The sequence below is a fragment of the Manacus vitellinus genome, unplaced genomic scaffold (genome assembly GCF_001715985.3).
Source record: "Manacus vitellinus isolate BGI_N305 unplaced genomic scaffold, ASM171598v3 scaffold_34_pilon, whole genome shotgun sequence".
Taxonomy (NCBI): domain Eukaryota; kingdom Metazoa; phylum Chordata; class Aves; order Passeriformes; family Pipridae; genus Manacus; species Manacus vitellinus.
Genome location: NW_021940488.1, coordinates 750976 through 775771, shown reverse-complemented (window position 1 = coordinate 775771; position 24796 = coordinate 750976). Strand labels below are relative to the sequence as shown.

The following is a 24796-nucleotide window of genomic DNA, read 5'->3' as shown; positions in this document are numbered from 1 at the left end:
CTCCCTACAGGTGTTTTCAGTGTAACCAGAAGCTTACACCTGAACTCCCCAGTGAGAGGTTCACCAGAATGCTTCTCATATATGGTAGATAATGCAGTTTCAGCAGCATTTGGAACATGAGTTCTGTGGTTAGTACATACATTCAATCACACAGGACAAGACAGGCTGCTAATTAATTTGTTTCTTGAACCTCTTCACAGCTATCCAAGTGTTGGCTTGGTACACCAAAACAAGGCAACCAATCACTTCTTAGCTAAAGCCAGTATTTTAACATTCATTTCTGTTAGATAAAGCAGAAGCTTTTGCTTCAAGCTAACAGAGTACATGTGATCATAGGTAGTATCAGCTGGGAAGACCCAGCCTTCAGCTCCAGTTCTTTTCACTTTTGGAGTTCCACAGAGAGAGAAAGAAAGGTACACTAACAATGTTATGCCAACATCCATTATTTTTAAATAAAGTATAGTTAACATCTGGCCTGAAGAACTAGATCTTTCTTCTTCCTCTTCCAAAACAACTTAAAACTGTATTTATTTATAGTTTGAGGAAAATGAATATTCAATTCAGTCTGTTTAGGATTTTTTCCTCTATTTACAAAATACAGTTACATAAAACATTTTACTATTTCTTAGTTTTTAAGTATTCACTTACAGAAGCTACAGTAAGCACAACCAAGAAAGAATTCAAAGGCTGCAGAGTTCCAAAGAGGAAAACAATAAAGTACACACTTTATGAGTAGCTCTGTAAAGGATAAATAATTGCATTTTGTTGCCATTTTCCCACCTAGCAGCACTACTGATGCACAAATAACACAACAGTCCATATCTTTTCGTTCTATAAGACAATCTTTTACAAATACTTAAAGCATAGGATTGTATTAGCAGAGGCATGATTCATCAAAAATTGCACTTGTTGCATACTGTAGTGACAGAAGAAATAGCTACTACATAGTTAGCACAAGATGCCCAACCCGAGCACAGAAAAGCACTGGTTCTCTTGTGTCATCTTAGGTGTTGTACCACCTCCTAAGCAAGATGACAAAAACCTACTACACTTTATGGCAACAAAATGTTTTCTACCTTCATAATGTTATAATCATTGGGCTGCTACTAAAAGTAGCAATGGACCTTTGAAGAGTTTCTTGCTTCACTCAGCAATAATATACACAAGTATTACTGTAATATTTGCAACACATGGTATTGATTTCATGCATTCCTTTCATGAGAAAGAGGAAGTCTTTTATCAGCAACTGATATTTGTGAGCTTCAGTAACCATCAATCACACAAAGAAAATGTGCAGGAATATTTTCAACATTAAGAATGCCATCAAAATCCTTCTTGAAGGTAGGGGATGATTTTTTCCTTCTATCAAAAAAGAGTTTTATGGGTCCTTACAACTGCAAAGCTACACCAGAGTATTGGAAAAATGGTATTTGTTATAAACAAATGATTGTCTGAACTACCTCAGTCTTATAATTCAGCACAACAGTGGTTGGAATTACGTTATTTATACAATGTACTGAGGATGGAACAAAAATCGCACTAAAAACAGTTACAATTTATTTCTTAGAGGTACTAATAGGTGATGGAAGTTTTCTTCAGTGTAAGCAGAAATCTAAAAAATCAGACTGACTGATTTAGAGAGAGAGAGAGAGAGAGAGAGAGAGAGAGAGAGAGAGAGAGAGAGAGAGAGAGAGAGAAAGACACTTTGAAGGCTGCGGTCAGGATTCACGAGTTTTCATGAACAGACTGATTTATTTTATGAAATATAATAATCAATGATGTTAGCTGAAGCCATCTCCCATGAACAGATCTCTTCTATGCTGCCTAGTGCAAGAAATGCCTTCCACATTCACCTGGAGCTTCACAGTCCAGTCCAGCTCAAAGCCATGCTGGAACAAAGAAGGGCAGTCCTATCCTTCCTTGTCCCCCACTTGGTTTAACTGTCTCATATGTTAGAATTAGCTTTCCAGTGTATCACCTCTATGATCCTGTTTGATCAGACTACACCCACACAAACACTAGACATTGGTAAGGAACTATTTTGCCTATTGCTGTCTTGCTTGGACAGCGTTACTTTAGATGACATGAAATTATCCCTGAAAGCATATTAAAAATTCAAGTACTTGTCTCAGATTTTGTACAGGATCTTTTGCTGCTGATAAATGCAAGAAAAAAAAAAGGATAAAAATAGAATTTACATAATTGCAAGCATTTCAAAGTGACTTAGTGATCTTCACCGAGAATCAAACCCATACTTTGGTAAATTAGCTATGCCAAAGCCCAAATTCCAATATAACCCTACCACTCAAATATTAACAGCTTGAAAGAATGTCAGTTGTTACAAGCAAGGAAGGTGATGATGAAGTCACTTTTTAAGTTTACCAAATATATTCCCCCCCCATGAAGACTGTTTTATATTCTATGTATATTCTCTTAATCCCGGTGGAATTTCAACTATAGATTTTTCTACTTCAAAAGGAGATGTGTCTGTCAAATGTTGTTAGGGATACAAAAATGATCTGTCTACTTGCTTCCTGACCTTTAAGGATGACTTTGACACCAAGAATAAGAGATTCAGATATCATACATGTGGAGAAACAGCTTGGCTGCAAAACAACTAAAAGGATCCATACATTACCCAGAAAGCAGATTCAGATTAAATTAAACATAACAAAACAAAGTTAACACTTTCCCTACCTCGGTTTAAGCTGTATATAACCACTTACTCACCTGAAGCATAGCTTCTTTCTGTGGGGCTGAGAATGCTCGCTCCTCACACGAAGATGGTTTGTGAGTGGGTGGAAGATCGATCCTGTAGTAAAGAAATCAAATATGACATGTCATGTTTGTGAAGTCCAATTGAATGGTCAGATATTATTTAACTGCCAAATCACCCAACACTCAGTATTCAGGGACACACACCTTTCAGTCACCAATGACACACGTGAAATATTGTAATGTAACACATCCACCACTGGCAATCATTCAGCCACACACTTTCTGTAGAAAAGCAGCACCTATAATTCACTCTTTACCCTATAAGAGGTTAAGTAGACTGAACCTCTCCCCATACACTCCAACTAAGTAGGGTTAGGAACTACTGTTATCTATCATGTTTTCTAGGTTATGAGATACAGCTTGAGCAACATTTTTAACTACAGCCTTTCTTTAAAAAGCCTTTGAGAAAGCCTTACTATCCATTATTGCATGCAAGACTTTTTCCATTGTAACCTTCTCAGTGAAAGCAAATGATTCTAAAAGAATTTAAATGTTTAAGACTGTTCATATAAATATGTTTCAGCTACAGAATCTAAGACAAACAAACAAGAAAACAGATTTTCTAACCATGTTAGAAATTACTCAGAAGTAAACACTTGACTCATCTTGCTAGCTCAATGCAAACAAGGAAACTTATTTTATGCTAAAGGCTCTAAGTTATTTAATTCTATTCCCCATTAAGTATATATACAGACATGACAGACATTTTCATTTCTCATTAAGAGTTCACTGTATATTGCATGTACAAAAATACTTCTATTTAAAGATATTTAAAGATATTTAAAGATAGATATTTAAAGCCATCCTCACTTTTTATGCATGTTCCAAACAGGGTCTAAACATCATCCACTTTAACTGATAAAATCTTTTCAGACTTTTTTTTGTTTGCTTCTTTTTTGTTTGACCATTTGGATGCTCAAAAAAGTAAATCACCTGTCTGCACCAGAGACTTGAAGAAACAACTAGAAAGCACATTAAGTCACTCATTTCTAAGTACATGTCTGTGGGTGCTTGCTTAATTTTACACATATATTAGAATAAATCTTAGCAGGCCTTCACTTCTGCAAAGCATGGTCAATCTGCTTTCAAATTAGACCCACAGGTACAGCAAACTAGTAGTCTGTGGCATCAGTCAAGAGGGAACTCTCCCCTGCCCTCCAGTTAAATCTATACATTTTCTTTCAAAAAAAAAAACCCTTCTGAAGAGATAAAGCATTATATTACCTCTGAAGTCACTCTTATGATCTCATTTCTTTTACAAAAATACAAATGATTTCATATTTTCTACTCTGAAAATACAGCCCTGAAATCATGACAGCTGAATAGCTTTTAAGTAAACTCAGACATTTACATTCCTATATAGAACAAATGCTTTCTATGCATTATTTTCCATTGAACAAAAAAAAAAAAATTCCAACACATACTCACACTTTGTCAAGATAGGATGGCCTTTTTTTCCTCGGGGTCAGCAGCACTGTCACAAAGATGGTAATGATAAAAAGAGCAAGGACTGCCCCAATCACAGCCCCTGCTACAGCAACAGAAGATGTCTGCTTAAATGGCACATCTGCAATGTGATAGCACAGATTACACCTTTAAGAAGTTCACACACTTTCAATACTCAGATAAGCTACTTCAGCTTGTTCAGTTGCTCTGAGAAATGTTTCTTCCTTCTACCACCAGACAGAAAGCCTTGCCCTGCACTAGCACTCTTGCAGTTCTGGCTCCACTCACTAAGTTAAAAAACTGGTTGAATTAAGACAGTTAATGAAATCATAACCTGATTTTGAAAGTGTCATTGACTACTTTTAATAAATAGTAGCTGCATGCTTTTATTTTCCATTTCAAGGCAAGATGATGTTACAGAACACATGCTTTTGCACTTGCATGAGCTAACAAGGTTTTAATTCAAAAACCTAGACAACTATGGCTTTATTGGGAATCTTTCTTTAAAGACATTGAAGTCTGCAGAAAGCAAAAAGGAAAATATAAAATCAGGAGAAAAAAAAAGGTATATTATTAGGAGCAATGAACATGCAAACTTACTAACTACTTGGTTTGTACTTATAAAACCAACCACTAAGACCACCTATCATCTCCAGGACTTCACACTTCAAGCTACAAGAAAGTAATTTTCATAAATAAATTTTAATAAGGAGGGAAGGTAAAAAAAAGTGTCTTTTTCCTTCTAAAGCATTTTTGTTTGACCTTAGCATTGTCAAATCCGACGTTTAACAACTCTCATACTGAATTAACACACTTGTCAGTCTTTAAAGGTCACTCCTTTCACTGTGCTTGGAATTGAATGTTTTAAGTCTCAAAACCGAAAAACCCGCTAGCACTTGGATTTAAAATCATCAAGCCCAGTTATTTCAAACTTGGATCAACAGGCTCATCAAAAAGCTGCACAATTGGAATAGCTCATATTAGATGCACTAAAACTCTTACCTGTAAAATATAGGTAGCATACATTAAATAATGCTCTGATCTACATTGAATACTGAATCAGAAAGGGTAGCAGCAAAGAATTTGAAAATTAACACAGTTCTATACCTCAACATATTTCTAAAGCAATTTACTTCAGCTATTTTCCAAACAAGATATGACCATCCTCTATTTAATCTCTTACCAGAGGAAATTTTGAGAGCCTCTTCAGCTGTATGTTCTATTCACAGGTAAAAAAAAACCCCTTGAAATATTCAATATGTTCTATCAATAACTCAAAATTCTAATGTTGTTCTGCCTGTACACTGAAAAGCTGGACAGAATAATCTCTCATTAAAAAAACAAAACCCAAAACATTTAACTTGGAATCTAAAAAAGAGATTCCTGTCCTCTCACTGCATATGAAAGATGTGATAAGAATAGTACTCTGGGATCACACTCACAAAGGTATGTTTGAGTATTTATTAAGCTTGAATAAAACTAAGATTTTTTTTGTGACTCCCGTAAAGTTGCGGAATAAAGTCATGGAGTAACAACTTGCAGAAGCTAATTCACTCCACAAGATTAATTAACATACCGCCTTCAGTGATCATTGTTCTAGTTTACATAATGGCTTTCTTGCCATAAGCTCCATTTGTGTCAGATACCAGGCTGAACACCATGAAACAATCCTGGTTTTGCTGGGAGAGACTCAATTTCTTCTCAGCAGCTGGTACAGTGCTGTGTTTTGGATTCGGCATGACAATAACGTTGATAACGCACTCATGTTTTGGTTTGTGCTGGACTTTTTTTTTTGTGTGTGTGTGTTTCAGAGGAGGTACACAAAAGAAAACTAGGAGGGAGCATAGCTAGGACCAGTGACCCAAACTGGCCAAAGGAATACTCCAAACCACAGAATATCATGCCCAGTATGTAAACAAGTGAAGTTACCCAGAAGGGAGGGGATCTGGCATTGGTCAGTAGGTGGGGAGTAACAGTATTGCACATGACTTGTTCGTTTGGGTTTCTTTCCCCTTTTTGATTATCATAATTATTTCCTATTATAATTTTAATATTTTACCTTGTTTTCAAATAGCAAATTGTTCTTATCTCAACATATAAGTTCTACTTTTGATTCTTCTCTCCATTTGACCAGGGTGGTCAGGAGAGAGGGGAGGTGAGTGAGCACTGGGGTGGTGCTTAGTTGCCAGCTGGGTTTAAACCACAACAGAAACATAAATCCTAGTTTCTTCTGAAGAATGGGCATATGAATTAGTGGAAGACCCACCTAAGCACTGCCTTTTAATTGGCTTAGGTTTAGTTTATACTGGGTACCCACTTCTTTAAGTGAGAAAAATCACAAGTAACTAATATACGCTGTTAGGTCCAGAATTCACGAAGAGGCTTTGATCTCGTGATTACAGCAGAAGAGTTTCTTGACTGTTTCATACTAACTTCACAGTGCCTTTTTTTCCGGTAAATTCTGTTCTAATGTTGAAACACCACAGAGCATTATACTTTCAATCAAACTCCAGAAATTGAATCTCATTTTGCGTGAGACAACAACCACCCATTTGCTTCTGAACACCAGTAAAAATAGTGATATCCCACAGCAAGAGTAACAACACACAGGAACTGAAGTGTAATTACCACAGGGCACACTGAATTTACTTTCTTATTTTGCTTTGGCAAAAACGGAGGCACAAAAACTTCATCAGCCCAACCAGCAAAACGATCAGAAACCCAGACTACCATGCCAAGGTGAAGAAGCTAGAGAGCACCTAAGATCCATGGTGCAGCATTTTAACTACCAGTTGGTCAGAAATAGATGAGAATTGATTCACTCCAAGAAATACAGTTAAAGCAGAGCTACAGCAACCAAAAACAAAAGAATGAAAAAAATGTTGGTTTTTTTTTTTTTTTTTTTTTTTAAAGCAGGCAATTCCTAGATAGTGGATCAGCTATGCTTTAAGTGAAATTGTTTGGCAGCAACTATCCCCATTTATCACTCTCTTATCTTCTTAAAATAGTTCCTGAAGGCACTTGTTTTATAAGCTTAGGGTCTACAAGGGGAAGTGCTAAAAAAACCCCATCTTAAACAGTTTAAACACTTCAGTTCATTCTATCCAGCTTCTGGGTTTGTTGTGCTTTTCTGTCTTCAATTTTTAAGAACATACCTTTGAAACATTTGTGAACACTACCTATGTTCCAGAATGTAACAAAAAGTTTATTCACACAACAGCCATTTGTACTTACAATCAATTCTTTTTACAGCAGACATAATGTACAAAACATTGCAACACGCGTAAGCCCTACCTGTATTATCAACTTCAATTCCAGAACATTTCAACTTCTTAACCCATAGGAATTAAACATATATATATATTTTAAAAGTCAAAGCAAAAAAAATCCACAGAGACAAAAGCAAGATATCCCATGTGGAAAACTGGTTTATGGTTATGTTTATTTCAAAGTAACACCATCTTTTAAAGATGATATATCAAGTATTTTTATTTGAAGAGAGGTATAATCTCTTTATTCCAGAAATAATTTGGATCAGAACCTTCTGCTAGAAATTTAACTCCTTTCCTTGTGTTTGCACTCAAACTACAGATAACCACTTGCTATTGTTCTTGAGACTTTGGTCAATCGTGTATTAGTACTCCATTAATCCAAACACAAACTGAAGTTGTTTAGGGATGCTTTTCCATTGGAATTTCAAATAAAGCTGTTGTCCTAATCTTTTTTGAAGACATGCAGTCATATGCAATCACAGTGTATTGTCTACAACGCTCAATACAACTATGTTCATGAAGCTCTAAATGCTGTAAAGCTACCAAACATCGTGAGGCTAGAAAAGAACTTCCAACATGAATGCTCATGAAGCAGCTGTAATAATGCAGCCTATTTCACCTCAAAGGTAGCAGAGACTTTTCCCTTTTCAGGTTCCAAATACTAATAGCCTTATCAGCTTCAATTTCCTTAAGCTAAACACTTAAAAATGGCACTTCAAAAGATCTACTATTCTAAGTATGAATTTATCATTGTTCTCTAATTCCTCTAAAGTTTTTTCATTCCTCCCTAAATAATCAGCAGATTTAGTCTGGTGAATCTGCTCATGACAAAGTAGAACTATTTCAGATGTCAAACAAGATGTCCTACATATAATGGATACAATGTCATTGGAAAGAACAAGAACATGTTGTTAAATCAGTATTGATTATTTGCAGGGAAAACAAATCCACTGCAGTACAGAGACTGCACAAGTCATCAGAATTCCTGTTTCATAGATTCTGTAGTTGCATCACTGGAGAGTGTGTTTTCAACAAATGAAGTAGCAGTGCAAGTGTCCACTTCCCTACTAATAATCTGAAACTACCCTCTTCAAAGCAAGCATTGTAACTTATTCGAAAGCAGCGTAAAACCGCTGTTTTAACCTCTGGTCATAAAAACTCTTAACTTTTTTGGCACCTGGGAAAATAAGAAAATTCACATTAGCCTCCAGCTTTGGAATCTCTATTATTCTCCTTAGTTGTGTCCAATTCTCCAGCTTTCAAATTCAACAGTAAGATTCCCACATAGCCTCCGAAACAGGTCTCAAAAATTGCACCCTGTGTACTTGCAAAGAGCACCTTGTATGCGTTAATGAGTTTTGACATCCTGCCAATTACAGGCCTAACAAAATACCTTACTGTATGTATATACAGACACTAGAATAAGCTTTAGAAATCAATGACTATAAAAAAATAACTTTTCATCTTATTCAAATACAAGCCTTTGACCTGTTTACAGTTACTCCTCAAAATTTTGTTCATAAGTTAGTTTCAGTGCAACGACTTAACTTTTAAGTATATAGTTACAAGAAGGCTCATTGAAATGCTAAGAGGTATTCGTTTTTATTCAGAAAAAAAACCTAAAAAATAAAGCTTTAATTCTGCTGTAACTCATTTTAATTGGTAAAGTATTTGCTATATAGAAACATTAAGTTTACCATGGATAGTACCTACACTGGAATAATTCAAAGCCCCAAAAGATTATATCTGATCATTGACTTAGGTAAACTTCTTTTTAAATCAGAGAACCAAGACAGCTACTTTTTATTCTTAAACAATATTGAATGGGAACTTTAATTTAGCCTTTTTTTTACCTCTGACATAGAGCAATATAAGCACTCTGCATTAAAACTCCAATTTTAAACAGTAGTACAGCATTGGGAAAAAAAGCAGCTCAAATACATTTTCCCCAGATTCAGTATTTCATTGTGTCAAGTTACAATATAAAAACCTTCCAAAAAAAAAAAATTCAGTTTCAAAAAGTTTATTCCTCCTCTCTTGTGTAAGTATAAACAATCTGAAAGTGACCAGCCAATGAAATGAACTGCAGATACACGTTTAGTTTGCAGTGGTTACTACACATACCACTCCCTCCGAGATATTACCGCGCCATCTAAGTGAGAAACAAAGTCCTCATCATCGTATAATTCACCAGCCATAAAATTCAATCCATATGTTCCACCTTCATAGTAATCCATTCGTCTTTCATAACGTTCCTGGTACCTGTTAGTATTGTCTATATTGTTCAACTCAGGTTTTTCAGGGTCTTCTAAATAATCTTTAGATATTATGTTCATTGGATGATTTATTTCTTTTTTTATACTGTCAGGGTAAGAATCCACATCATCTGACTGAAGAACATCTATTTGAGACTCTTTTTGCATATCTGACGGTGGAATGTAGCTCTTAGCAAAGTAGTCACCACGGAACGTCTTTCTTCTCCTACAGCAGAGAATTCCACCCACAATACTGAGAAGTGAGAGTAAAAGAAGCCCACCCACCACAGAACCGATGATGGTACCCCAAGAGTCGTCCTGCATTGTTGGCAAGGTTGATGTTGGGAAATCTATTATTCTAGGCTGTGTTGCTAAACCTGTGATGCCATCAGTCGAAGGATGCCAGGGAACCGTGGGCAGCCGAGTGGTAGTAGTAGGAGGATCTAATGGAAAGAGCAAAGAAGTAGACAAGACACAGAAAAGGCACAGAATGTCAATGCAAGCTAAATCAGTTAAGGGTTTATAAGAAAGCAAAGTTGATGGGTATGTTCTACAAGAATAGTTTTTCATTCTCAAGTTCATGGCACTACAAAAAGTCTAACATTTTCCACAGGCTTTGAACTAGCTTCATTAAATGTGGTTTTGAGCTATGCTGCAGAAGGATAGAAAGTATAGGGAGTAAACAAAATAAAAATCATCTTCAAGTAGACACTTTGCCCTCCTCAGAGTAAGGAGATGCAGGTTTTCTGCTCAGATGTTGACTGTTCATTCATTATTTACCTCCTTCATGGAGGAAAAACCCAAGCAGTCCTCTAACTTTCCATCCAGCAGTTAGGAATACTGGATCAAATCAACTGATTATGCCACAGAGTCAATTATTCCACATTAAATTCCCACTTCAGAAATTGTTCAGGGCATTAAGTATAAGAATGAAAAACTATGAGTTGTGTGTTCAGTCAGCAACGCATGAACTACTGATTTTAAGCTAATCTCTCCAAAAACATTTATTTCATTAATACAACTTACTCAGCCTCACCTTGGGATTAGTGAAAGAAGCATAGTTAAAAATGGCACGTATTAATCTCAAAGTAACACTTATGTTGAGCAAGGAGCCTTGAGGTTTTTAAAAATAACAATAAAAAACCAGAACATTTCAAGTAAAAATTATTTCCATGCATTCTTTTTGAAAGCAATTTGATGCCTCATACACAAAGAAATTTCCATATTCATTCCTCAATATAAAATACCAATTGATTTCATGTCAGGTTATGTATGTAAACAAGAGACTGCCAGCTACCACACTTGTCCAGCACATGGCTTTTTCCTTTGTTCTTTAGGTCTACTGGAAATGTATGCATCTGTATTTACAGATCTGTATTGCTGACAAGGTTCCAAGTGATGGGCTGATGACACCAAGAAAGCCTCCTGAGATTATACCGGTCAATCACAATGTTTTATGCAACTCCAGTTCTTATTTCTGTGCCACACTGAAAAAAACCTACTTTCTGCCTTGCCCAATGCAAGCTAACTATTTTAAAAATCAATAAAGCAACACTAAACATGTTATTATAGCTTGAACCTTTTAGAGAGAATATTACATGGACAGCCAAGTAGCTCATTATACCATGTTATTTATTTAAATGCCCATAAGCAAGATTCATGGAACTACTACCACCACCATATTAGAGGTACCTTAGATTTAACACCACAAGAAGTAAAACAGATAGAACTAGAGATCTGTCAGGCTTCCAATTATTTGACAAATCACAAATAGCCATAAATATGATTTTTCATCTTACTACTCAGAGACAGACATACAATTCTCTCATAGCAGACAGAATCGTCACATTTGCAATGATCACTACACATCTTCAGACTGCATCTCACTGCTTAATGCAATATTTTAAGCTTAACACAATAAGTAAAGTTTTATACAGGTTTTCAAAATGCATAATTATATTATTTGCTATGTAAAAGTGATGATTTGTTAGGGAGCTATACGTAAATGAAATTAATTTGACAGAAGACAGAAAACCGAACAAGAAGGATGCACTATCAAAATGAACAAGAGGAATCCAGATTATGATTTTAGTAAAAACTGATTTAAAGTAAGATTGATAATTTAACAAAGAAGTAGAGATTAAGGAATCCAAGTTTACCAGGCTTCCATGTCCCACACATCCATAAATCCAGAAGATAAGCTCAAACTCCACTTCCTTGAAAAGGTATTTGTTTTAGACACAAGATTTTTTAGCTCTATTTATGCCTTTTTTTTTTAAATTGTCTTTGCAATTGCTCATTTATTTCCCTCTGATAGTGAGGTTTTAAGTCCCATCTTCCACATGCACAAGTATGTAGTACTTGCATCCTGGCAAATTTAATCATCACATATGTGAAGTAAGCACAGTGGTAATTACACTGAATATATTAAAAAAAATGCGACAAACAAAGTGTTTTACAAAAGCTTTTCCTTAACTTCTGATTCATCCACCAGTTTTCAGGTTGTCCAGTTGCATTATCTAAAATCACTAATTAGCACGTTAATCTTAAATTAATTGCAAATGTATGCTAAATTAAGCATTTGTTTTTTTGCATTCCTAGAATGTATATAACCATGACACCTGTACTGCCTGTGTCCATACCTGTTACTGTTTGAAGAATGACAAAATAAAGTTGTCCCTTCTTGTTTAAAAGGCCAATTACAACTAAGAACAAGTGAAGTTTTCTGATGTCACCCAAAGCTTTTTAAATGTAAAACTTAAGTCGTTTTTTTTTTCCACTTCCTGTACCAAGCAGGTTTCCCAAACAGAGAACAACACTAAGATCAGCAATGACAAAGTTTTTATGTCTACTCCATAATATCTTGCTTGGAAATCATATCTCAAGTGCTATCTCCAAATCAAGAAAATGCCACTCTTGTCCTTTGGTATGAAAGACAATACTCTTTCATATCAGAAAGCTGTTTAATTATAATACTTCACATAATCACCAATACATGTTTGAATTCTGAATGCTTTTTACAGAACATTGAGCACAAAATTTTCATTTTAATTGTTTCATATGGCACTTGATTCAAAAGCAACAATTTCCCACATTTTACTTAGGACCCAATGTTTAACAGCTTTCACTGATGCAGGCTTGTGCTGCTGGACAAACTACAACAACATACTAAAATGTCCATGCAGGTCAGGGAGCTAAAAGTGGCATAAATTCTGAAAAATATCTGGGCTTAAGTTAAATGCATCTTGATTTCAGTTTTTGTTTCTTATTGTTCTGGGCTCTGTTCACATCCTTATTACATGTGCCCTGCAGTAATGAGGACCAGCAAAGACCCCCACAAAATTTCTTCTCCTTTTCCATAGCTATCATCCCATTAAAACAAGAGACACAATCGAGGAAAGCAAAAACCAGTTTTCTAGTATCAATATAATAAGTCAATCGACTCACTCCATGTACATAAAGAAGTTTTTGCTTCAAAGCCTTTGACACAGATTTCTGCCAAGTAAAGCAAGACTTGCTGTTCACTTCAAATGAAACTCTAATACCACCTCAAACTAAAGCACCATGGTCCTTGTATACTGCTTAGTTTTTCCTCTATTAATTATTTTTCCAGATGTTTCCAATAAAAGACAGTACCAACTTTCAACAGCATGAGTCTGATAATTTTATTCTTTCCTTAAATGACTATTCTTGATCATTTTCTCAACTCTTACAATACAAACAACTTTGCCTGGGAAGGTGAGTTTCTACAGTTAATTTTAGTAAAGACATCCAATTAACATGACATGTGTCATGGCCCAAACACCACATCTTCCCACTTCAATCCCCCTGAAGTACCCAGACACTTGAACAATGAGGACCCACCTTTGCTTCTGTAGTAAGTCAAAGCCAACAACAAGCCAAGTGTCAGAAAGATGAATGTGAAAAGAAATGGATGGAGCATCCTTTGAACCAGATTATTAGCTTAAAAATCTTAGGTTAAGGCCTGTCTTGGTATCAATATCAACAAGCACATCATTTTAAGAAAATCAACTAGATAACACAGTATTTTTAAACTATAAGTAATTTTGGATTTAGCCCACTATGAAATAATTCAGAGGTAAGGTGACCAGCTCTATAATAGGTAAGATAATTCAATACTGGTACACATCTCCTTTGGTTAAAATGTCAGTTAAACATTACAGAAGTAGTTTAGGAAGGAAAGATTTCTTGGATAGTTGTTGTAAATTAATATAGACAAAGTCTGCCTAGATCCAAAAGTCACAATAAAGTGGTTAAAAGTAGTTCTCCTTATTTGAAAAAAAAAAACAAAAACAAAACAAAACAAAACACAAACCCCACACGATTCAAGGTGCAAACATCCCTTTCTTTGCCAAGGACCTCCTATCTATTACTTATAATCCAAAACTGAGTTGGCTTTGCACAAATTACAAGATCTCTTTGAACTTGTAATTTTCCTAAGTGATAAGTATCTGTCTGTACCTGTATTACATGTATGTTTGCACAGAGACATATTTACCTTTGCTTCTTAACATGCTGTTGTTGCTAAATTTCACTTACATGGCAAGTACTTAAAAACTGAATAATAATTCAATGTAGCTGGGTGTTATAAAAACAACCCTTTCTCTCAACTGCTGAAAAGCTTACATAGCAACTCCTCTGTAAGAGCAGGGAAAGCTGCCTTTCCATCAAAGGAGGCTTTCAGAAATGTCTGAGAAAGAATGATGTTTCCACATCAGTTCTTCTCCAACCACTTTGACTCTAAAAGTCAAGAAATAGATGAGGACACTGTGTAACCCTCTCCCCACAGTTTCTTGTCTATGAAGGCTCCACACTGGAGTAGAACATTTCCCTTTAGATTATTTTTCAGTGTATGTGCCCCCACGTCTATTTTGGCAGCATGATATGCAGACAGGTACCATCAATTTCTTTCATCAGAGTCAATCATCCCCTTTCAAAGTTCAGAGTACTTTTGTAGGTTCTAGCTGGGATTTCCACACACCAAATAGAAGACTTTGGTATTTCTTTGGGATACAGGAGAAACTTATCATTAACATAAGCTGGAGTACAAAGGAATGTTCAGGAAGACCATTAAAGTTTCAAAGCATGCCATACCAGGGAGCAAGAAAGTTAACAGTCAGAATATCCTGGGAAGTCCTTTGCTACACAACAGAAAAAAAAAAAGCAGTTTGTACATTAGAAAATAAACGAGTGCCTGAATTCACAATGCTCTCTCAGAACAGAGATTTATTTATGAAGAAACAAAAGTAAAACCGAGGATCAGCCTCTCCTATGTTAATCCTGACAATGCCCACTCTACAAGAGGGTGACCCTGTACTTACAAATCACACCTTCCCAGGATTGCTGGCTAACAAAGGCTGGCTTTACTTTTAACAAAAGTAGTGTCTCTCAAAGGCAGTCATGACAGAGGAAGTAAGCACGTTCCTATCTGAATGCAAGTCTCACAGGTCACTTCTCCCTTGCAAGTGGAGAAAGGAAAGGCCTCAGTAAACAGTATGAAGGTGAAGGAACACAGAGCCAAGAAAACAAGATACAATTCCTTGCATAAGAAAACGGAGTAAATCAATATTGCAAGAGGAAGTGCTTTACATATCAAGCTGACGGTTTGCTTTGAAAAACCTACAGGACTACATCCAGAACTTCAACACCTGAACCCCATGAGAAGCATGACTTACTTTTGCTTGAAAACCACACAAGAAGTTTAACTTTACACCACTGAATGAGTAAAAAATAGCAAAGATATCAGTGCCTTAAAAGCAATATAAAAAAAGTCTGTCTTCAAATAACATTTGAGTATTTCTCTATCCCTATAAAGATGTATTATCTCCTGTAAATAAAAACTGGTGATTTTACCATTTAGTTGGTATCAACTTCTCTTTTATTTCCCTATTCCACTTTAAGAGTACTAACAAAGTCTAGGAGCACAACAAAACTTATTAAAAATACAGCTTTATTTTTTTAACAATGAATATCAGGACCAAAGGCAACTTTTTTGCTCAGCTTACATTATAATCCTAGAACACATTTCAACTCGAGATATTTTTTTGCCAGCAGTTAAAAAAAAAACTTAACTACCAGCATTGTGACTGTTCAGAAGCATTAACATCATAAATCCTTTTTGACAGCTTTACAATTAAAATTTCAAAGATGGTGTGATGATACAGCTTTGTCCACTAGCTTCAAGCTTTCCCTTTGTTTTATACCAAGTTTCATACATTGGATAAAAGCAAAGATAGAAAAATAAGCTAATGGTTTATTTCATGTTATTGCTGATTGCTTCATAGTGCAGCAGTGCCATGTTTGCCATTACTAGATACCTCGTCAGTTAAGTCAAATATTAAAGGTGGTAACATTATTTCATAGTTACTTGTCCATTCTGCACCATTAAGGGCATTTCAGTTATTTAAAGAGCCAATCACAATGAAAAGTTATTCTTAAGAGTTACAATAAAATGTGCTTTATATTACTTTCTGAAAACAACACAGGTGTTACACTTACAATTGCCCCACCTCTCATTTTTATCAACTCTCCTATATATGCAAGGTTAATACACAGTGGTTTTAATCAGTTTGGTAGCATGATCAACATGAGGTTTCAAAAAACTGAAATTAATTTAATGTCAACTAAAGTATTTGTTGTTACTGCTGCACTTAACCAGGAGAATCACGACTATGATTTCTAGCTAGCTGAGGTTCAGTTTTGGTGCTCCCTAAAACCAGCTAAGGTTTGCTAATTGCAAGTAAATCACTGCAGCAAAACAAAGTTGCTGAACAAAGCTGAAAAGCAGCACTCATGGTAAACAGTATCCATCAGTTCACACCACAGATCAACTGCTGCAGCTTAACTATCTCTGCAGCAAGCTTATTAAGCTCTGTTACATTTGCCATGGGCTAGAACACAAGCTGCCACCACAGCCCAACTGGCCTGTATAATGCTTCTGCTTTTCAAAAACTTGATTCATTTTAGGAAACGCCATACACGACTTCCTGGTTGGCCTATTTTGGTCTGTTAATTGCAAACATAATTTGAATGATGGCCTTATATCCTCATGCATGACAATCATGGTAAAAAGCATGAGTTGTACTTATAGCAGATGATATTCACAGAACTGACAACTTGAAAAGTGGTGCACTTGAAAAAACTTCCCCCATTCCTGAGAATTAGAATAGGGCTGAAAACAGCTATGAACTGTACTGTTATTTTCTGAGTAAGTGTATTTCAATGTTACAATGCAGGCAAATATTTCACCCTATTTAATGATGACATTTGAATTTTTTTACTTGATACTTCTTAAAACATGCCAGTCTTTGTTACTGTTTTGAGACTTCTATGTAGCAATGAATTCTTCTTCATAGAAGCAGAATTAGAACCAAGCATCCAAAAGTAACTTCTCACCAAAGTAACTTTCCCAACTTGAAATCTTTTAACTTATATAAAAAAGTTATATATAAAAGGTGTATAAAATTCTAGCTATTAAGTTGTTTACAAATAATTCCACTGTCTCAAACTACTTAGAAGTTAAGGGGAAACTAGGTCATTAACTAGGCAGTTAATTAGAACTTAACTACAATGTAGGCCATTGTGGAAGCTAGTATGTCAGTGTGACTGCAACTCCATCATTTGTTTTAAAGATGCAGACAACTATCAAAAATGAATTCTGACAGACGTGGCTTCAAACATCCTGGACCTTCAGTTTTAGTTGCAAGTTCTCATTCTCACCTCCACTCTTAAGTGTTCATATTGAGTTTTAAGTTCTTACTAAGGAGTCATCTATGTTTGTATCCATGCCAGCGTGCACTCTGACACTTAATTCCCTTATCGAAACAGCAAATGTCAATAACTTATTGAAAAGATTTTAATTTTCATGTTTGTATTATCTTTCTTATAAAAATGACATTAACATTTATTGATCAAGCTACGTATTAGCTAATTTTCCTAATCCATTATGGAAACCTGGAGAGCTTTTTCACCCTTGTAGGGCACCATTCACATATACCATAAGTCATGCTGTTTTTTCACAAAGAAGGTGCCATAGTAAAACATTAATTACACTGTGTTAACAGATACAAGGTTGTGGGCTCCAACAGCAGTAATGCTAAACAGTCACACACCTCTGCTATATTACACTAAGTAGATCAGCAAGTTCTGCATGAGATACTTAACTTCATGATTACTGGATATCTGCATCCTGAGAAAATGAGATGAGTAACTGATGTGAAACACATTCAGAACATAACCCTAACTTCCTTAAAGAAGAGCACCTTTGGCTTTCCTAAATGTAGTTCATCACCTCCCAACAACATCTGTTTTTTCAATTTATTACAGACAAGGTGCTGTTTATTGCCATCAATATATCTTGTCAAACACAGGTTAACACTGTAAGAAACAAATCTCAGTTCACCTACCAAGAGAAAGTAATAATTTCAGAAGCACCTGAAGTTTAAGAATTTCTACTACATGTTTTTAATTATTAATTATCCCAAATTGTATTATAGCTCTTAAATCCATACTTCAAATAGGTTTTCACACAAAATGTGTAAATATTTCATGCATCAACTGGCTCTTCAGTTTGTTAATTCAATCACTGACCAAAACACAGTTAACACACTGTCTTTGCTGAGATGACTTACCTAATATGTAGACAGTCTTCTGATCGCTCCTCTGACCAAGTGAATTAGTCACCTTACAGATGTAAGTCCCAGTGTAGTTATAAGTCAATGGGCTGCTGAACTGCAGAGTATTGTTGACAGACAGCAATCCTTCAGGCCACTGTCCATCCAACCTAGAAAAACAGTTATATTTCAAATGTGAATCTTACAACTAGTTTAAATAGAACACTTTAAAACAATATTTGTAATAGTCGGTAAAGTGAACTTTTCACTGTGCTCTGACATTGTCAGTGGGCTTTTCTTGGACTTTCTCAGTGTACACCTGAACATTTATTTAGTTTTTAATTTCTGTGCCAAATCCTTTAAATGTCAAGTCTGCTGGCACTAGCAAGCTGTCTAAAAATGAAGACTACTACAGCTAAAAAACATCATCTCAAAAGAACTTGAAGGAACAAGCCAACTCAAGCTCTAAAAACTAACAGTCTAACTAAGAAGCACTTATACTGCTGTCAGGATTGTCTGCCTGTTCTTTTGCATCCAGTTGAGCTATCACAATAAATATTTCTGTCCATACATGCTTAATTTACAGGGCATTTTGACTAGAATTTCTGAGCAAGAGTTCAAGCAGTTTCCCCCTCTCTTGACCTGCTTTTTCTCATCCCCCATCACTTTTCCATCCAAATTACAGCACTGAAACAGAATGTGGAGAACATTTGGAGAAACAACTGGTTAAAAAAAAAAATTGTTTCTGGTCAACTGGCCTTTCCAACTCTATCATTTCCCTGTACCACTCTGCCTGAGATTGCAGTAACAACTGAGTAAACACGATGAGAAAGGGGAAAGGGCAAAAGCACTGAAACTATTTTAACAGAGCTGCCAACTGCCCATTAAACACCTGTGTATAATTTCATGCTGTTGCATCCCATGTTTTATCTAAGTATCTATTAACAGCTAACCAGGCCTAAATCAATATGCAAGCATGTGCTCACCAGATCACAGTACCTTGAAAGCATTTAGAAAGTGTGCTTTTATAAACAGCATTGAAAAAAAGTCACCCAACACCTTAAAATAAGTACTCAATTAAAAAAAACTAAACACCCCACAGTTAACAGCAAAAATGATCTCCAACATATGTAGGTTGAAGACAACATTCCTACTACTTTGCTGTGATTATTGCCCAGAACTGCCTCAGCCATATTAAAGCTGATAAAAGTGATCAAGCACATATTCCATAATTCATTAGTACCAGAAGTATTTATTTCCAGAAACATTATAAAACAGCCAATTTGTTTGCCAGGTCCATGCTAATAAAATTCTCATACATTCAACATTTTAAAATTATTGACAATGAAAATATCAGTATGCCAGCAAGTACAGTGTCATCTTTGATTCCAAGAGATACCATTTTTTGGTATGGTAGTTCTAGAAGCTACTATAATTTGACACCAGTAAGACAGCACACAATTGAACACAGCTACTTTTTGGTTCCTTAAATACTCAAGCTACCCTTTTCTTACATGGATTCCCCACACACACACACACTTGAAGCTCCTCATGCACCAATATTGCAGCCTCTTTGATAGGTTTTGTTTCTGCTCAAAAAGGTACCCTAGTTTTGCTCCAGAAAAATCAGCTTTTTTGTAAGAGTTGGTTCCATTTTAACCTTAGGAGATATAAAAGTCACCTCTGAAGTTTGAAGTGCTTTAAATGTATTTAAATATGTTTATTTCTTCTGGAATTTCAGACAGAGGCAGTATTGATTAGTTTTTACATATGTCTCAAAATCAAATGAGAGAACTGAGAACCCAGTGCATCTGAAGAAACAAGTGGTACTGCTGTTTAGTTGCAATCCTGGCAAGCTTTTCTGAACATAGGAATTTTTATGTGTTGAAATTTCTCATCACACTGATTTTGAGCTAAGCCTGGGATGGGGATGGCAGCCCACTGTAGCAGTAGGTAAAGTACACATTTTACTATAGTTAGTTTAGCATAGCCATGCCACCCTGAAAATTTCAGTGGCTGGTTTTAAGATCGAGTCAGTTACAGTAATGTTTTCTTTTCCTGCAATACTGACATCAAGCAACTCCAAACTTATCAATACAACATCTTCAATCCACGTCATGACTACTCTTCCTCTCCATTAAGTTATATCCACCATTGAGAAGGTAGGGAAATTGATTACAGCTTCAAATAAATAAATATTCCCAAATATTTACCAAGAGAAGCCACTATAACAGTTACACAAAAATTCACACTATCCTTGGGAAAGTTATTTCCTTTTCTACAGGCAGCAAGTAAAACTAAAAGGGCTGAGTTTATTTTTTTTTTCTTCACAGGAAAGACTTATCTGTGCTTGCTTTTATTGTCCTCCTTTGTCTCTTGCACAAAGTACAGCCATGGCTGCAAAAGCCAAGCAGTACACTTCAGAGTAGGGCCCAACTAATTCACATATTCATGAAGTGTGGCTGCTATGTTCAATTTTTTATTTTACTAGACACCTGTTCAAGACCTAGTTTCCATCACGATGGATTCATCTGACTTGGCAACTACTTGAGCACTTTGAAAAACATGACAAATTCTGTAATTCAGTAAGCCATCTCAACCGTAATTTTCAGATTTTAAAATGCAGATACAGAAAAGTCTGTTCCAGTGTTTACAATCTACTCTCAGTGATGATAAAACTGAACTAAAAAATAGTTGGATCCCTACTAGACTTACTGGTCTTTGTTCTACATGTTGCAGCATACACAGTTTAATCTACTTTGAGTAACTAAAGAGACTTTACCCTGAGAGTAATGACAAACTGTTCAGGCATATAAATTTACAAGATATCCACCCACCCATATTCATACATACACATATCTTGTATCCTCCTTTTAAAAGGCTGGATAAAATCATTACAACCCAATATAAGTCATATACTCTTTGTTTTCAAAACATGCATTTACTGTAAGCTAAGCAATTATACCACTTGAATCATGTGCCAAGTCCCTTTACATAAATATTTACCTGGTCCACATAAATTCCATAGGTAATGGATTTGCATCAGCATTACATTTGAGTTGAACGTTCCCTCTTCCAATGAACCAGTTTCCATCATAGCCAGTTACTGAAACTTCTGGGGCATCTGACAAAAAAAGATTCCATCTATCAATCACAATTTTTTTGTTAAGAGTGAATTATGTCTAATGGTCAGATCAGTGGAGCAGAAGGGGGCTTTTTTGGTTTTTTTTTTCTTTTTTTGGAGGGGAGGGAGGAAGTGGGATGTGTGCTTTCATTGTTGTTTGTCTGTTTTTAATTTAAAGACCACCAGCACCACCAAAATACAGAGAACACAATGCAGTTCCAAGCTACAGCATAATATGTAGCAATGAACAAGTTGTTTTAATCAGTGCAACTTTCCCCGTGTTTTCAGCAACCGTACAACACCTTGGGGAAGTGAGAGGACTTCAGAAGAAAAGAAGTTATTTCATTCTTTTGGGAAGTGAGGAACGGTAATTTAGAGCTACTTCTCACTAAAAAGATACAGCAAAGGGTCAGAAACAGCCTTTGGAAAAACCAGGTAATTAGGAAATCACCAAAAAGTTCACAGATGCCAGCTATAAAGATTAAGTTATCCACTGGCACCAATACATAAAATTATGTTTTTAAGGCTCTAAAAAGCAAGGCGGTGATGTCAGATAAGCCAGAGACACCCAGCTGAAATATTCAGAAGCCACAGAACAGACAGTATGATTTAGTATAAACTCCTACAGCAGTGAGGGAGAAGCAGTGGTAAAAGCTGTGTCAGGGAAGACTGAGGAACACACACTGCTGCTCACTTGCTGCTGTGTTACTATACAATTTTGTTAGAAAGTCTTAAACATGCCTTAACACTAATTTCAGATAAAAATATTTAAGATCAATTTGCATCCTCATTTCACTTTAAATATGAAACTTTATTCTCTTCTTCAGTGTTTGAGACAATGATGGGAAAAAAACCACCTTTTAGTTCTATTTCTGTATCAATGGCCCTTCAATCTAAAACTTCAAGACTGGTAAAATAAAGCCACACTAATCACTATTTTATGCCAAAATAAGTGATTCTTTACCAAACAGAATAAAAACAAACCCAAATTAGATTCTAGCCAAACCCAAATAGCAAGTCTACTTTTTCCAGCCACTACATTTCTTCTAATTGAACTGACAGACTTCTGTGATTTAGGAACTTTAAACCAGCACACAGCTGAGACAGGATAATAAAGGAACAACTTGAAAATAGTTGGGTTTGGTCACATATGCATTGTCTAACCAAAAAAAAAAAAAAAAAAAAAAAAGGGTCACATAACTAAAGTTCATCTTAACTGGTTTTAAGTAAGCAGCATTGTAAGCCATCTCACCACATATTTTCACGTGTTTTAAAGCCACACATTTGTTAAACAAGCCTGGTACACATTTGAATTATATGAGCAACTTGAAGCTGAATATCAAATGTTAAGAATGTATGTATTATGTTCTTGTTTCCTTATGTTAATTAGAGTGGACAAAGCTTAGTGATTAATCTGAAAATAACTTACTGACCATAAGGTCTACTTTCAACTTGTCATCTCAAACATGAATCTTTATTACAATTCTCTTTACTATTGCTGAAATTAAGACACTATAAAGAGCTTACAGATCAACTGAGTTTGTTATTTTGTCAGTAATTTTTGAATTTTATTTTTAAACATGAATAATAATGTTGACCCGTGATTCAATATCCAAAACAAACAACACAAACAAACATAACAGTGTTTTAGCTTCATGACCTTATTGGCAAAACAGAGACCCCAGGTTTCTACTCCTGCCTGACCTGCCTCAATCACAGCTTAGATTTCTGTAGAGTTTTCATTTCCTTCATTTTCCTGAAGCAGAAAGTGCTCATCTCCTTCCTGTGGAAGGTATACACCGATTAAGAGGGTGGTTGTAAGAGATATACCAAGCAGCATCTACCTTACAGAATACTTACACTGTATGTCCAACACATAAGGGTATCGGATCTCCTTTTCCAAAGCAGGGTGCCTCACAACACAAGTTATGTGTCTTCCTCTTGCAAACCGCGTGGGCATAATCACGTACTGGCTTACAACTGTCACTGTTTCATTTGGAAACGGAGTAGAGATGGGGGGGTTCTTATCACCAAAGTCTCCTTCCCAGTCAATCTGTGCAGCAGGTTTTCCAGTGGCTGCTGTACAAGTGGCTGCTATTGTCAAGTTTGCACCATCTATTAGAGGGTTTGGTCCTTTCGTTAAGCTCACAACAGGTTCAACTAGGGAGGGGAGAAAAAGTAAATTTAGACAAGAAAGACTCCACATCTTTGAAACTGTCACTGTGTAAGATTTAAACAAAATCTAATCCATTTGCAAAAGCCTAGGCTAATCAGATATCCCAGAAATAAGCTCAGAGGTGACAGCTTCATGAAGATTTTGCCTGCTGACACTATTCACCTTTGTCCGCTCATCCAAGTTCGGAGCTGTTCATTCACTACATTTAATGCACTGACAGGGAATTCCAGTGTGGATAGGTCCAAAACGCCAACTACAGTGCTCCAGTTGTAGTGTCTGACAACAGACAGCTTAAAATATTAAGTTGAAACTACAGTGCATTTTTTTTTTTCAAAAAGCTTAGATTCTGCTGCCTTTTCAAGCATTCAAGTATTAATCTATACTGCCAGTTTATGTCATTTCAAAGCTACCTCAGTGTTTTAACACCCAACATTAAGAGTTTAAGCTTTTGTTCATCAGGACAATATAAATGACTTCCATGCTGCAAAGGACATTCAACCTCCAAAAAAGCATTATTCTGTATACACACACCACACACTGAATATAGAATCTAATGTGTATGTGCAAATACATGTAATTTTATATAAAATTTATATGGTTTTGATACACAAAGAAATTGTTTTTAATTATTGATAAAATTCTGCCTATGAATATATTTTTGTGAATGAATCCCTATAAAAGTAAAAAATTTGAACTCAGTACTACACCCAAGACACATGGGAGGATGTTACCTCCTTGTAAAACCACTGCCCACCCCAAAATTTTGCAGATTTAGGCAACACACTTCACTATAACAGGAAGTTTAGTTCCTTATGTACAAGTCTACTGCCGAGGGCCACAGACTGAAAAGTTTTGAAAAATTTCCTTTTTCTTTTAACAGGGTTTTTTGTCAGCCCTGTACAAGCCATCCACCAGTTGCAGTCTAAGGCAGAAATACTATCTGGTCCTTCAGACACAAACCAAGGTTGTGCTTTTTTAGAATAGCCCATTTGTGTCACCAACATTGTAAGATACAGGTTTTGCAGTAGAGTAGCAGGCTATTACATAATGCTCGTCTCTTGCTCTTATCAGGCTGCTGGGAGTCCTCTAGGGCAGGTCATTCCTACACACCA

General features: G+C 35.8%; 1 protein-coding gene across 1 annotated transcript in view; it reads right to left on the bottom strand.

Annotated features, from left to right (window-relative positions):
* The window catches only part of NECTIN3 (nectin cell adhesion molecule 3), a 51476-nt gene that overhangs the window by 7503 nt on the left and 19177 nt on the right, over nucleotides 1-24796 (bottom strand). The window contains exons 3-7 of the mRNA XM_029961426.1: nucleotides 23369-23668; nucleotides 21391-21508; nucleotides 18403-18554; nucleotides 4207-4345; nucleotides 2731-2812 (exon numbers count right to left, since the gene is read on the bottom strand). Coding sequence (XP_029817286.1) covers nucleotides 2731-2812; nucleotides 4207-4345; nucleotides 18403-18554; nucleotides 21391-21508; nucleotides 23369-23668 — 791 coding nt within the window. The remainder of the gene's footprint in view (nucleotides 1-2730; nucleotides 2813-4206; nucleotides 4346-18402; nucleotides 18555-21390; nucleotides 21509-23368; nucleotides 23669-24796) is intronic.